The sequence below is a fragment of the Aspergillus glaucus genome, assembly GCF_001890805.1.
Source record: "Aspergillus glaucus CBS 516.65 unplaced genomic scaffold ASPGLscaffold_14, whole genome shotgun sequence".
Classification (NCBI taxonomy): domain Eukaryota; kingdom Fungi; phylum Ascomycota; class Eurotiomycetes; order Eurotiales; family Aspergillaceae; genus Aspergillus; species Aspergillus glaucus.
The window spans coordinates 283,303-297,249 of NW_019170466.1; the positions used below are offsets into that span (position 1 = coordinate 283,303).

The 13,947-nt window shown below is 48.4% G+C and overlaps 5 protein-coding genes across 5 annotated transcripts; 2 read left to right on the forward strand and 3 right to left on the reverse strand.

Annotated features, from left to right (window-relative positions):
• Nucleotides 1–3: 3 nt before the first annotated feature.
• ASPGLDRAFT_67594 (fungal specific transcription factor domain-containing protein) lies at nt 4–1,242 on the reverse strand (the record flags this gene model as incomplete). Its single annotated transcript, XM_022549153.1, has 3 exons — nt 4–829; nt 979–1,022; nt 1,072–1,242. 3 exons carry the CDS (start codon nt 1,240–1,242, stop codon nt 4–6), a joined length of 1,041 nt encoding a protein of 346 aa, XP_022399412.1.
• A 1,924-nt stretch (nt 1,243–3,166) lies between these two features.
• Nucleotides 3,167–4,125, forward strand: ASPGLDRAFT_67595 (uncharacterized protein; the record flags this gene model as incomplete). The annotated part of the gene is made up of 2 exons (XM_022549154.1): nt 3,167–3,418; nt 3,478–4,125. 2 exons carry the CDS (start codon nt 3,167–3,169, stop codon nt 4,123–4,125), a joined length of 900 nt encoding a protein of 299 aa, XP_022399413.1.
• Nucleotides 4,126–4,258: 133 nt separating this feature from the next.
• ASPGLDRAFT_174205 (flavin monoamine oxidase family protein) lies at nt 4,259–6,298 on the reverse strand (the record flags this gene model as incomplete). The annotated part of the gene is made up of 1 exon (XM_022542818.1): nt 4,259–6,298. One exon carries the CDS (start codon nt 6,296–6,298, stop codon nt 4,259–4,261), a length of 2,040 nt encoding a protein of 679 aa, XP_022399414.1.
• Nucleotides 6,299–6,924: 626 nt separating this feature from the next.
• Nucleotides 6,925–8,143, forward strand: ASPGLDRAFT_36838 (uncharacterized protein; the record flags this gene model as incomplete). The annotated part of the gene is made up of 2 exons (XM_022544744.1): nt 6,925–7,037; nt 7,537–8,143. 2 exons carry the CDS (start codon nt 6,925–6,927, stop codon nt 8,141–8,143), a joined length of 720 nt encoding a protein of 239 aa, XP_022399415.1.
• A 2,101-nt stretch (nt 8,144–10,244) lies between these two features.
• On the reverse strand, nt 10,245–11,449 carry ASPGLDRAFT_129558 (uncharacterized protein; the record flags this gene model as incomplete). The annotated part of the gene is made up of 3 exons (XM_022540901.1): nt 10,245–10,591; nt 10,664–10,753; nt 10,942–11,449. The coding sequence occupies 3 exons, from the start codon at nt 11,447–11,449 to the stop codon at nt 10,245–10,247; spliced, it is 945 nt and encodes a 314-aa protein (XP_022399416.1).
• Between the last annotated feature and the right edge of the window lie 2,498 nt (nt 11,450–13,947).

The following is a 13,947-nucleotide window of genomic DNA, read 5'->3' on the forward strand; positions in this document are numbered from 1 at the left end:
CGTCTACACAGGCATTGATCGTCCATGCCTCCTAGCAGCCCTCTCCATTAACCGCGTAATCGCTTTCAATACAATCCCCTTCTCCTGAAAGTCCCTCTCCTTCCACCGATTGCAAGCCCCTTCTACAACCGCCCATACGCGCAAGTCCTCTGGAGATTCTCCCCGATTGCACAACTCAGAAAGTACGAATGCAATTGCATGCCACTGGACATACCCCTTAAACAGCCAGGACCATTTCGCGGTTCTCTCATCGGTTTCGAGGAGACACGCAAACTCTGTGACCTCCACTGCCGTCCGAAAGAGTTGATTGCGCGTGGGACTGTCCAGAGGTAAGGAGTCGTCGGATGTTAACTGTGGGAAGTGTGCAACTAACCATAACCGGGCGATGACTAAACGGAGAATTGTGGCGGTTACCCATTGTATTGAGATGGAAACGTCATAGTATTGCAGATATCTTCCTTGAATATGAGTGTGTATCTTGCTCAGTTCTTGAAGGGTCTGCTCCAATGGAAGACTCGAGGAAGTACGGGCAAGTCGTCGATTGAGAGTTATCATTTCACATCGTGCTAGACAGAAAGTCATCTCCGTGAAGCCCGTCCGTTCATTCGGGATTTCCCTAAATTCTGGAGATATCTCCGCATCGTCAATATTCAATGGTAGCTGGGTATCGACACTGTCCTCCTCGATCTCGCTGCTAATGGCATGATACTCGCAAATCTGAACATCCAATAAGTAGATATACCACCACAGTCTCCGTCGCATGTCAGTATCAAACAGCGTTAACCCAAACCTAGTACCATCGCGATGCAATCTAAGTCCTCGTGCTAGTCTAAGTACGACCACATGGTCCAAACGAAGTCCGCATCTTCTGGTCGACGGAGACAAGTGAGGAATAAGACTGTCGCCTGGAGGACAGCCAGGTTACGCGTCGTGAGGAAGCCTGCTCGCGCAAGTGCTTGCTGTACAGCAAAGCGCAACCGTTGGAGTACGGTGCTATGCTCTTCACCAAGATAGTGGGGAGACTGATGGTTTGAAGCTGGTGACGGCTGCGAAGTATATGGCAAAGATGACTGTTTCAGATGTCCGATCAATGTATTCAGCATTGGTTGATGCTTTGTATATTAGTTTTCGAATGCTGGGTTTATGGAAGATCATGACCATTGGTGCCACCCGTTCTTTGTATACATTCAATAGGGACTGGCTTTGCGCGGCGCTGAGGTGATAGTCGCGAAACCACCGCATTCTCTGAACACGAGCATCGATTAACTCTATTAGTCTCCTCAGTACTCTCCCTCAACCCCTTAACCTCATCCTCCAGGCGCTTCAATCGCGATATCAGCTCAGCCTTCAAAGGTCGTTTCTACTGCCGCGGTGCGCGGCTTGGTCCGGGAAAGATGCACTCGAGCTGCGACTTTGAGCAATTGTGACATGGTTGGGCCTTGTCGCAGCGGATTTTTTTGCGGCTGCATTGTTGGCAGCTTCGTTGATTGGGGTTTGCTTTGGGATTCATTTTGACCAGGGAGGATACTTCTTCCTGATAGAGACGGTCGTTAACGACATCCGGCATGACAGAATGTCAACATTAACTCCTCGGCCTCGGGATTTTGCTAGATAATCTTTCTGTGGAGCTCTGATCAATTTCAGATCAGTGGATCTGTCATTATCAATCAAGTGAACTTGAACCCCCCCAGGTTTGGCTAACGTAATTCCCGACCGAGTCGGCCACCCCACCCGAGTCGGCCACCTCATCAAAAGTCCGCGCATTTAGATACTCTATCCGTTCAAACAACCACCATGCCACCAAAAAGACATCTTTCATCTCGAAATTCAGTGGAGCAAGAGGGGAGGATCCAATTTGCCATAAATGCATTAAAAAACAATGAAATTCCCAGTGTTCGTCGTGCAGCAGCAGTCTTTAATGTTCCTCGATCCACTCTCCAGGACTGATTGAATGGCCTTCATTTTCGCGCAGAACAACGCGCCAACTGTCATAGGCTATCTCAAACTCAGGAGGACACTTTAATAGAATGGATAGTATCAAGGGATAAGCGTGGAGCAGCCCCTAGGCCATCACAGGTGGAAGAAATGGCCAATATTATTCTTCAATCTGAGAATCCATCTCTATACACACCTGTTGGCAAAAACTGGGTTTCAGTACTTGCCAAGCGACGTGAAGAGGTTAAAAGCCAGTTTGCCAGGAAATACAACTTTGAGCGTGCTAAATGTGAGGATCCTAAGGTCCTCCAAGCATGGTTTGAGCAGCTACAGCGGGTTCGAATGGAGTAACCCTCCTAGCTGTGGAGAGCAATCAACAAGCTCCTCAACACTAGCAACACCTCATACAGTTTGACAACTGCAGAGGCAGGCATCATCAGTTAAGAAGCTTCTCAAAAGAGGCTCTCAAAGTCCTTCAACACCATCAAAAAGAGCACTAGGGCAGATAATAAAGGGCTGTGAGATTGCTTTATACAATGCTGTATATCTGGCAAAGGAAAACCATGATCTCCGTGCTGCAAATGAAAAAGAGAAGCAGAAAAGAAGTCGATCAAGGCGCCAGATGCCTCCAAATGAAGGTCTTTCTGTACAGGAGGCTAGAGATCTAATAGGGCAGAGGAATCAGCAACTGAATGAGGCAGGTGATCCATCTACAACATCTGCACCATCAACTTCAAATGTGCCAAGATGTGCACCACCAACCTGTTCTGAATGTAATATTCAAGGCCATACTAGAATAAGATGTCCTACGCGTCAGAATAATTAGTTTTGATAGAAATACACGTGTTTTGGTTGTTGGGAATAGCTTCAAGTTTCCTAAACATGGCCGACGTCAGTTGGGTGGCCGACTCGGGTGGGGTGGCCGACTCGGTCGGGAATTACGTTAACTATTCCGACGTATTTGTCAGCGCGGCGGCGCGGGCTCTAACTAGTTAGTTATTTCAACCCCGAAGCCCCGAGAATGATATAAGCACGCCGCAGGCGAAACTTGTCCCTTCCAAAATTTCGTTACCATTCGATTAAGAAAATAATATGCTAGAATGATTAGTATTTAAAGGTCGTCAACGGCAACTCACAAACATGGTGTATTGCTGCAGAAAAATTCCTTGTCGCTCAGAATTGCATTGACGCCAATAACATCGCCTCCCGATATATATCCAACATGTCCAACATGGCCGCAGTACTTATTACAGGCGCAACTGGGAAACAAGGCGGCTCCTTGATCAAGAATCTAGTCTCCCGGAAAGCCCCCTTCGAGATCCTAGCCGTCACCCGAAACACAACCTCCGGCTCAGCGCAGCGCCTCGCCAAGCTATCATCCAACATCCGGGTAGTTGAAGGGAACTTGGACGATCCAGCCGGGATATTCAAGAATGCGCGCAGTGTAACTAGGAATCCGATATGGGGCGTGTTCAGTGTTCAGGTAAGCCATGCCCTCTACCCACATTTTGATGAATCCGCAACTGACAAGATATTTCGCAGGTGGCACTCGGCAACAGCGCCTCCGAAGAACGCCAAGGCAAAGCCCTAATCGACGAATCCCTCAAACGAAGCGTCAAATTCTTCGTCTACAGCTCCGTCGACCGCGGAACAAACTCGTTCGAAAATCCCACCAAAGTCCCACACTTCATTAACAAACACAACATCGAGCACCATCTCGTCGACAAGTCCAAGAACACAGAAATGCAATGGACAATCCTCCGCCCGACAGCTTTCTACGAGAACGTGGTCCCTGGATTCTTCGGGAAAGTCTTCATGACGTCCTATGACATGGCGCTGAAGGGAAAGCCACTTCAGATGGTCGCCACGAGTGATATTGGGTATTTTGCAGCGGACGCGTTACTCAAGCCGGAGGAGTACAAGGGACAGGCTGTTTCGTTGGCGGGGGATGAATTGACGTACGAGCAGGCAAAGCAAGTATTCGAGGAGAAGACTGGGCAGTCTGTTCCGTGGACATTCCGGTTCCTTTGTTCTATGTTTATGGCGTCGATGAAGGATATGGGGTATATGTTTAAGTGGTTCCATGATGAGGGGTATAAGGCCAATATCTTGGAGCTAAAGAAGGTGCATCCTGGTTTGAAGGATTTCGGGACGTGGCTGAAGGCGGAGAGCGAGTTTGAGACACGGTAGTTTGCTCAGTGCTATTCGAGATATCCAAGCTTTTCATATATATCTAACGTTAATCATATTCAATCCATACATCTTATGTACCCGATCTATCACTATATACAAGATCCAAACCAAAGTCTATACCAAAGACAAGTTACAGCTTAATCCACCTGCCCATCCACTCCTCCACAATTCCCTTCGCCTCATCCACCAACCCCAAATCCAGTAACAACTGGACTGTCCCTCTAACCGCCGAATCCAACGCCGAAAAAATCCAAGCATGCGTATAACTCGTATGCTCCCCGATAAAAATACTCTTATACTCCGTCTGATAATAAGCAGGCAAATACAAATCCTGTTGCCCGATAAGCGGAGATGCCCACGCACCAGCCTGGTGGCGATCAACCTCCCAGCATTGTCGATCGTAGATACCGGTGAATTGCTCCGCGGCGACGGGGCCGTGGACTTCGACCATTGTGCGCTGGATTAGCGCGACGTGTTCTTCATCTGATAGGGCGGCTATCGAGCGCGCTTCTGTGCCGGAAATGTAGGAGGCGAGGATTACGCCGCGGCCTGTGCTGTTCATTTTGTAGGACGGGTAGCAGACGTTTCCGACGCCGGCGACGTCGACGGTGCCACAGCCGCCGTAGATGGGTTCGGGGAGGTGCTCCCAGAAGCGGGTTTTGTACATGAGTGCCATTTTGCACGATTGGCCGTAGTTCAGGGTTGAGACTGCGCGGCTGAGCAATGATGAATATTGGGGCAGGGACCAGAGACGGACTTTGCTGAATGGCGCGGCGACGACGGCGTAGTCATATTCCTTCGTGATGGGTGTCATAGACAGGGAATCATCACGCCATGCGACTGCAATCTTCCCGGATGTCTCGTTGTAGACGAGGCCGTCAATTGTGCGGTTTAGGGTCAGTCTATCGGAGACGTGGGGGTAGAAGGCTCGCGGGAGAGATTCGAGTCCCTTGTCGATGGTGCGCCATTCTGTCGCGGCGAAGTAGACATCTTCGTATAGCCACATCGGTGTGTCCGTCGTTCCAGCTACATAGTCTGAGATATTTGGGTCGTAACCCAGTGCGTACCGCAAGTACCCGGCCTCAGACCAGTGGAACAGGCCGTTGTCAACGGCGTGTTTGTGCATCTTATACATGTTCGATGCAAAGTTGCGGATCGTGCTCCGGTTGCTCATGCCCGTGTAGTCGTCAACTGCGGCCTCTGCATCGTCAGCAGCTGTCGCATTCGACGACGCTGCCGTATACACAAGCGATGAGTTAGCAGCAACATCCGCTGCACTCGGTATCCGGCCATCAGGGAGACGAACACCACCGCTATCCGCGGGGACATTTGGGCTGCTCTGGATCCAGGGAATGAAGTTTACCTGCAGATCCGTCTTGTTTGCCTTGGTGTTCATCTTGTTCAACACACCTGCCAACTGAAACACCATCCGATGGTCCATAATCTGCAGCGTCTCATTCGTATCAGCGTACGTAATGCTAACAGGAAACCGCATCGGTCCCATCTCCTGGTACGTGTAATCCTCGGGCGATGAGTTGTTGAGATACCTGGTGCGAATGCGACCACCGATCCGCTCCGACGACTCCATAATGTGCCAGTCGTGGATACCAACAGATTCGAGGAGGTGACTTGTCATAAGGCCGGACATTCCGCCACCGATAATAGCGACGGAGGTATTCTTCGCTTTGGAAACGACGGCAGCATCTTGTTGTTTGGACTTCATGTACGCTACTCCATCGAACCAAGGCCCTTCCATGTCGGCCAGGTCCGCGAGGCTCTCGCGCTTGTTGACCGGTATAGCCACGCTAATAGGCGACGAGCGGCCGACCAGAATGGACTCCGAGAATGCATGTAAGCATTGTAAATGTGGTGCATCTGACGGGGTAATCCAAACAAGTCGTTCCGGGTGCGCATCTCGCTTGATGAGTACGTTTCCGATGTCGTGGTGTCCTTTACTGGCGTGCCCGATGTCGCAGTCACCGTATACAAGCCGCAGGTGCCCCTCGAAGGTTTTATCGACGATCTCCACGTGGATGTTGTGCAATGAGTCGGGTGTTACGTCGACGGGGTTGGAGAAGCGGAGGACTTCGACGTCGCGTTGTACAGCGGCGGCGAGAGTGAGGCTGGATAGCCCTAGACCCAATAGGGCACAATTTAGAGGGCTTTTCATGTTGGACTAGCGAGCAAAAGGAGAAGTGATTGCCAGAACTCTGCAGTCCGGTCTCCAGCATTTTAGGTGTCAGACGGCCATTATATATATCCGTCTCGGTGCATTCCATATCTTCCGACCTCGTTATCGGCCTCTCTTCGGACAACAATTCCTAATAATAATGCTAATCATAGCATGCTCCCAAGAATAACACACAAGCCGTCCCATTGGCACATTCGGAGCCCAGATGTAGTTCCTATCCATCTCGGAGTCCCCATACAGGCAGCAAGACCCGGCTTACTATGCGGCAACGACGAATGCGGGGAACGTCAGCAATGTGATTCGTTCGGTTTCCCTGAGTGCCCGATCCTCGTATCTATAGCTTAGTATATTTCTTTGTTCGTATCAGATAAGACAAGTGAAACGGTATCTCCGCCAAGAAATGTAAATTAGGGCTCTTATCGCTCGGGCGGGGAGATGGAGTGAGGGGTGTAGCTACGTAGTTGACTCTGAGTAATTGTCAAGTGCTTGAAAGACATGCCAATCTAGGTGCAGCTAGAAGAAAGAAGACAGAAATAAAAACAAAATATCAACCATCATTTACCAGCAACCGCACGTGTCCGCCGGCGTAAAGAAATCAGCCTCTCATGGTAGAGAGTAATCAGATGCTTGACCATCGACATAACTGCGTCACACTCCACCAGATTCCACAGGTACTGGAAGATTCGTGCAATCTCCGCGACACCGAAAGCCTCGCCCGGTAACGCCACGCCAGGATACAAACTCTCACCTAGCCCGAGAGATGTCAGTCACCCCGGCAGGTCCCTTCGGTTTTTGACTCCGGTGTGGGACCCGATTGGTTATTTATACGAAGGGGTAGATGACCTCTACTTTCTCCCGGCCGGTCTTGGAGCGTAGCGACATCAGGATACCAAGGTGTGGGACTTCAGAACCAAAGAGACCGGCAGCATCCTCACATGCACGGCGAGGTTTTTTCTTCAGAGCGTCTCCAAGTACATAGTTTTGTCTATTCTTTGCTTGGACGAGGATGTAGGAGAACTCGTCCCGACCGCTCTGTAATATGCACATTCCAAGGCCTCTTGAGAGACGGGTTCGGGGCATCGTGGGAAGTGATTAAAGAAGAGAGTCCCTTCTTCAAAGAGCTATTTCAGTTCGGGTGACGTGTTCATATGCAATAACAAGGAGGAAGAGACGGAGGGACCCAATAAGGTTTCGAGAAGCTGACGCCAATTTTCCAGTGCAGGATCAAGCACCTACTCCCTCCGACCTACCACCGCCACAGACTCTGCAGACTGGTGGACAAGAGAAGTCTGCGCCTGGGGACCTGCCTCAGACGTGATCACCGAATATACATACACCTGGACCGACTCAGATGGTTCCAAAACAAGCTCCATCGGTGAAATGAGCTCCCCCGGCTCAGTCAATGCCTTCGGTATCGAAATCCGGTGGCAGTCCACCGATTTTAGCAGCGTACCCGCCACAGCTTCTGCAACAGCCACCCCGGACTCCCCAACACCGACATCGTCGCAAGACTCTGCAGGATCAGACAGTTCGTCCGGACTCTCCTCGGGCGCAACGGCAGGAATCGGGGTTGGCGTTGCCGCTGGTGTGGTTGTTGTGGCGATTCTCGCGCTGTTCTTCTTCTGGTTCCGGCGACGGAAAGCTAGACAGGTTGCGTCTGTGCATATCCCACAAAGCCCGCATGATGCATACCCGCCTAATGCGTATGCTCATGATATGTACGGCGACGGTGGGCAAGTGGCCGAACTGTCTGCTACGAGAAATAAGCCGTTCACCTATCAAAAAGCGGAATTGTCTTCTGAAACAGCGGATGAGACCAGTTGAGCTGGAATGATTTCGCGACATGTTTCATTCTCATTCCACCCATTCCGAGGTGGCGGGGAGTTTATAAAACGGCTTACAGCATAATAACTGTACATATTAATCTTGAATTCTGATAATAATTACTTTTCGACGCCCTTCGCTATGAATGCATACAATTGCCTCCGGTCCGCAGCTTCCAACGCAAAAGGACGAGCATTCGCCCATGTCGATCTACATGCTGTCATAGGCGACGTGCATACCTTCCGCTTTTCATGTCGGAGAGATACTAAACCTCGTTCCTAGGGCACGTCGCGGTAAACAGGATTTGGCGCATGAACATACCCATAAGCATACCAGAGGCATTCATAAGGACTGCCCAATGCTTGCTTGTCCACATAGAGTTTTGCTTTCAGGAGGTGTTTGAAGTTCTGATAGGAAGCAATGTCTCCCTTGAACACCCCAGGGTCAGGCAGGACCTGTCAGGGGTGCTGGTGCACACTATTGTTTTTGTAGCTTTGGCTCATGGTGTTTGGGCTTTTCTGCATGTGCGTAGTTTCTGATTGTCTGGTCACCAAGCAGGAGCTGCTTTCAGAGGAGGTAGATTCGTCGTGGTCACTGGTGGCAGGGTCCTCGTATGTGGGCATGGGTCTCGCCAATTGTAGATATGTAGTAAAGCAATGGCTCTCATCGTTGTAGTTATTGTCATGGTAGAGCTGGGCTCTCGTCGTCGTGCGTGGTCCTTATCCGTTTTCGTGGTAGAGCTGGGCTCTCATCATCATGTGGTCCTTATCTGTTTTCATGGTAGAGCTGGGCTCTCATCGTCGTGTGTGGTCCTTATCCATGTAGTGATTCTGCTGGCATTCGATCCTAAGGCTACTGCGCGATTGAACGGCCAGTAGAGAAGGAAAGGAATGAAATTTAATGTTAAGGGCTAGGCCCAGAAATGCTAATGACTAGCTTTGGCACAAAAGATTTTATTGGAAAAATATCAAATGGATGCCTGATCAAGCGGCTCTAAATACATGTGTGCGCAGTGCGGGTAAATAGTTCCTCTGATAACCTCTCCGTCCGATAGCCTCTCCGCCTGACTAGACATATCGCTTATGCGACAGGCGCAGCCTGTGACATTTCTCTCCCTAAGGTATAAAAGGAAGATGTTGATTATTATGTCATGGAGCTCAGCTGGGATAATGGAACATCAACTCATGTGTTCTACCTAGGTAGCTATCAACGAGAATAATCAACATAAGGAGGAAAGAAGAAAAGGAGGAATGTGCCATCAGCATTGACGAGACTTATATCCCTTGTGAAACGGACAAACCAATGTAGCGGACCACATCCATGGGGCTGCAAGTCAGTGACTGAGATCCTCAGCACAAAGGCTGGTTTCACTGTATTTGCAGGCTGGCTGGGAGAATCCAACTTCTATACAGATATATGCCAATGACATTAGGCCACCGAAATCCACCAAATTCAGGGATGCCCAGACCTACCTCTGGTCCCTATCCCTCTCTCCAGACCCTTCCCTTCATCTTCCCCTTAGTGTACCCTGTTTTTCTCCATCCTTCTTGCTTGTGTTCTTGTTTTTCTATCCAAACCAATATGCTCAATTCACTGGTTGACAGCCATGAAAACCCAAGCAGCCCCCCGCGCGGGAGGCTACCTGTATATAGATGATAGATGGTAGCTTAGCTAGGTGACAGGCAGTTCTGATCTGCCCGTCGTATGTCCCGCATCGGGACCAGGATCTTTCTGTGGAAAAATCCGCCCCTCGACGTTAAATAGACACACACACACACACACACACACACACACACACACTACTGTGACCTCCGCAGGGTCACCAACAACAAATCTCACCCCCGTGTGGCCACCGAGGTCTACCGGGAGTAAGCGGATCTCTTCGCTCGTTTTGCTCCCCAAAGCCTGATCGGGAAAAGAATATGCATTTGTATCAGTTCCAACCTAATCTTGTTGAGTTCTCACAAATCGTGGACTTTCGTTCGCCTCAGAAAAATGAACCGGCCAATCAAATAATCCGAAACTTTGAATCAAAAGAAAGTCAGGATAACTCATCAAGGCTTCAAAAAAGCATTTCTTAGGACTTCCCCTCAGATACCACTTATGGTCCAGCCCAATTAGAACGTTTCAACCAATCTTCGAAGGAACTAGCTCCTAAGCCAAGTTCCTCTTGCGCAACGTCATCAGCAGGATCGAGGGCGCCATAACATCTTTTCTCCTCTGGGGCAATTGAGAACCATTCCATCATCTGGCGAATATCCTCTTTGAATCCGGGACCAACCTCACGCGAAGCTATGTCGGCCCACTCATCAATAGTGATCGGATTGTAGACTGCCGGTTGGCCAGTGTGTCGTGTGAATGTCGAAGCGAGATCTTGCATGCGGAACTTTTTACCACCAACAAAATAGTTCTTGCCATTTGTCTTCGTGATTCCCAGGGAAAAGACTCCTATAGTAGAAAGATAAGCTTGAGCAACACGAAATGGTTGTATTATAGCCATAGGTTGATGGCAGATCTTACGTGCAGCAAAGAGCCCCATGTCGTGCTCGGGATCGACCCATTCAACAAGCTTGGTGGCCGGGATCGGTGGACAAAAGCGAACAACTCCATCTACCGTTTCGAAGTTAAAAAAGTACTAGACATGAGCAACGTGGGTCTGACCTTCTCTCCGGCAGTACTGTGGGCGCTTCAAATTGGTGAGAAAAAGACCTATGGGGAGATAAGAGGGCATTAATACATGTTATTTTCAAAAAGAAGCGGCAAGTACAATGTACTTGCTTCAATACCACGAAACTTACCAGGAATGAGGCAGGTTACTGCTGATAGTTCTTCTTTGGCCCATTGCTCAATAATGGACTTATGGTCCATATGAAAGATCTTTTCAAACCGTCCCGACGTGACTTTTTTCATGTCGGGCAAGCTGCTGAGAACGAAGTGCTTCACATTGCAACTTTTCGCGGCACCAACAATGTTTCTGCCGGCTTGTAGTTCATGTTTCATGCCTTCTTCGTTCGCAATAATTTTGCTCGAGTGTTCGCTAGTCACCGCAAACACACCATGCGCCCCACTGAAAGCATCTTCGAGGCTTGCTATATCGTAAATATCACCAGCCTGAAGACTCAAGCGCTTGTCGGGCGTTTGGAAAGCATTCAGAAGCTCCTGGGCCGCAGGAGATTCCGAATTCCGGGTAACGGCGCGAACATGCCACGTCGTAGGCGAGGGTTCGCGCAGAAGTGATTGTACCACGCCTCTGCCCTGATTTCCCGTTGATCCAAGAACAACAATAATAGGATGTTGTGAAGCCATAGGGTAGGGGGAGGATCCAAAATATCGGAAAGTTGATTATGACGCTACTAACGTCGAAAGTTTGCTTAATCTAAGAAAAAATCTATTGGTACGGAATCTACCTAGAGTCTTTATACTGTAGCAAGGACGGGCTTCGGAAATTAAAAATTAATCCTTCTGCAAATGAATCAGAGCAAGAAAAGTTGATCCAGGCCCCAGTGGCGACGCAAGTAGGCTAATTATTCATTCACCCAAATGATTGATCAGCATTCTTAGCTAACTAACGTCATAAAAAAAACTCATAGTTACATATTCTGCCAAAAATCACCTATTATCGTCTTTTTTTGCCCATATCTCGCTACCCAGCATGCCGACCCCAAAAAACGGACGAATCACGCGTTACCGCCGCCTGCGAAGCCGCTAGTGCGCGCTGGCCGCCAAGATACTGTCAGTAAAATGTGGCCATATCGCTTCGAAAAACGCCTTCCAAAGCACCTTAATTTGGGCCCTATTATCCAAAAAACCAAAGATCGGCATAGGATCAATGCGGAAGATGCTGGTTTTCTGTCATTCTGGTAAGCTTACTATAACTACTATAGCTACTATATTTACTTATATACATTAAGCAGACTGCTTCTTAAAATTAGGGGGTATCCTGGTATAATAAATTACAACTCTAAAACCCCTCCTGTAGTTGAGGTATCAATGTCCTAGAAAACGCCATTTTATATGGAATACGGAAGGTGATGTGAAGGGCAACAGGAGACAAGGGCTCAGGCATAACCTTCGCTGCTATATAGGGCGCTAGATGCGACTGATCGTACGATCAGTTGTTATGGACGTGCGACTGTCCCGCCAGAGCCAGAGAAAAAGCAAACATCCTAGAGGTCTGTTTGCCCTTCACAGACTGCCGCGTGGTGCTCACAGTCGGCTTGGCAAACGACGCTGTCATCCACCCTTCCTTCCCTCGCCCGGCCATCTGGTCTTCCCAAATAGACACTAACACACGTCGCATCCCGAGTCGTGGCCCTTGAAGACAATCCACTTCCTATGGATGCCTCTGAGATCAGTGATGAGTTCTCGGAGGACGAGTTAACATCTTCCTCTGGAAGTGATGAGGAGGCCGAGAAGAAACCACGCGTATTTGAAGACGAAGGCAGGTTGTCTTTCAGGCTTGAGGCATATCTCCATCTTGTTCCGAGAATGCTAAAACATTCCCTTACATAGGCAAACGAGTTGTGCTTCTTGTAACTGCCCCAATCGGCAACTCCTTTCGATCGATGGTTCGAGCAGTCGGACGGGAACCGCCGCCAAGCCCTCCTGTCGACTGGAACAGCCTCGATAATAATACCCTTCCCAACCTTGAGTCCTGACTCAAGTTTATAACGCACTACGCCCTCTGCGTCATCAACAGCGAGAAATGGGATGCAACTAGTTGTCAACCGGTTAACAACTGGTCAATAAGTAATTATGGACTATTCGAGGAAAATAGTTATTCTTTTGTATAGATAGTATATAATATAACATAGCTGAGTTTAAAGTTGTTTATTATTAATATGTTAGTCCTAAATATTATAGGATATAATTATTATAGAAGTCTTATAATTTCAATACACAATATATTTACATATACATATATCTCAACATTCGTACTAACGTATTCGGTAAGCGAGCTGGCCTTGTAAGCGGGCTGGCCACTAGACCTGGCTTTGAACCTCCGCATGGGTCCCTACCCCGGAACCTCGAACCTCACCTCTTGAGGTGAGGTTCCAACCTTCCTAACCTCCAACCTTCCTAACCTCCAACCTTCCTAACCTCCAACCTTCCTAACCTCCAACCTTCCTAACCTCCAACCGCCCATTAACCTCCAGAGGTTCGTTGAGGTTCAACCTCCACTGATCCGCATGAACCTGCATATGCATAATTTCTTGACGCCTTTCCTCTTTTGGCTGGATAAAATTGATGATTCATCTCTGTTTTTTACAGCTGTTCCGTCACCCTGTAGACTTTTCACTCAATACTCTATCAACATAATGAATTGTAAAGAGATAGTCATATAAAAAGTGAACAGTAGGTGTGGTCACCCACAGATTACAGGTAATATTCAATGATATTGATGTGGTGGGTGATCAGTAGAGGTCATCAATAAAACAGCATGTAAAGTCATAGATATATATATTTGTAGAAACTGTAAAGTATGTGTATCTTTATCAGTAGAAGTACTGTTTTTCAAGAAAACCATAAAGACATAGTTCAAATCCCTTTATTTCTATATCATTCAAATCATTATGTCTTCTTCTATCACTTTGTCTTCAAGAACTCAGGTCAAATGATTTAGGTATACTGTGAATGCAGTTCAAACTTGGGTATATAGCTTGATTACTTCACTCTTGACTCTTCAGAACCATAACCAGACACTGTACTTGTCACGGCCACTCATCTAGGGCGCATTCCAGAGAGATAACCGCTGCGTCAGGAGCAAAAGACTAGGATACTAAGCCGACAGGCTTAGTACTGCG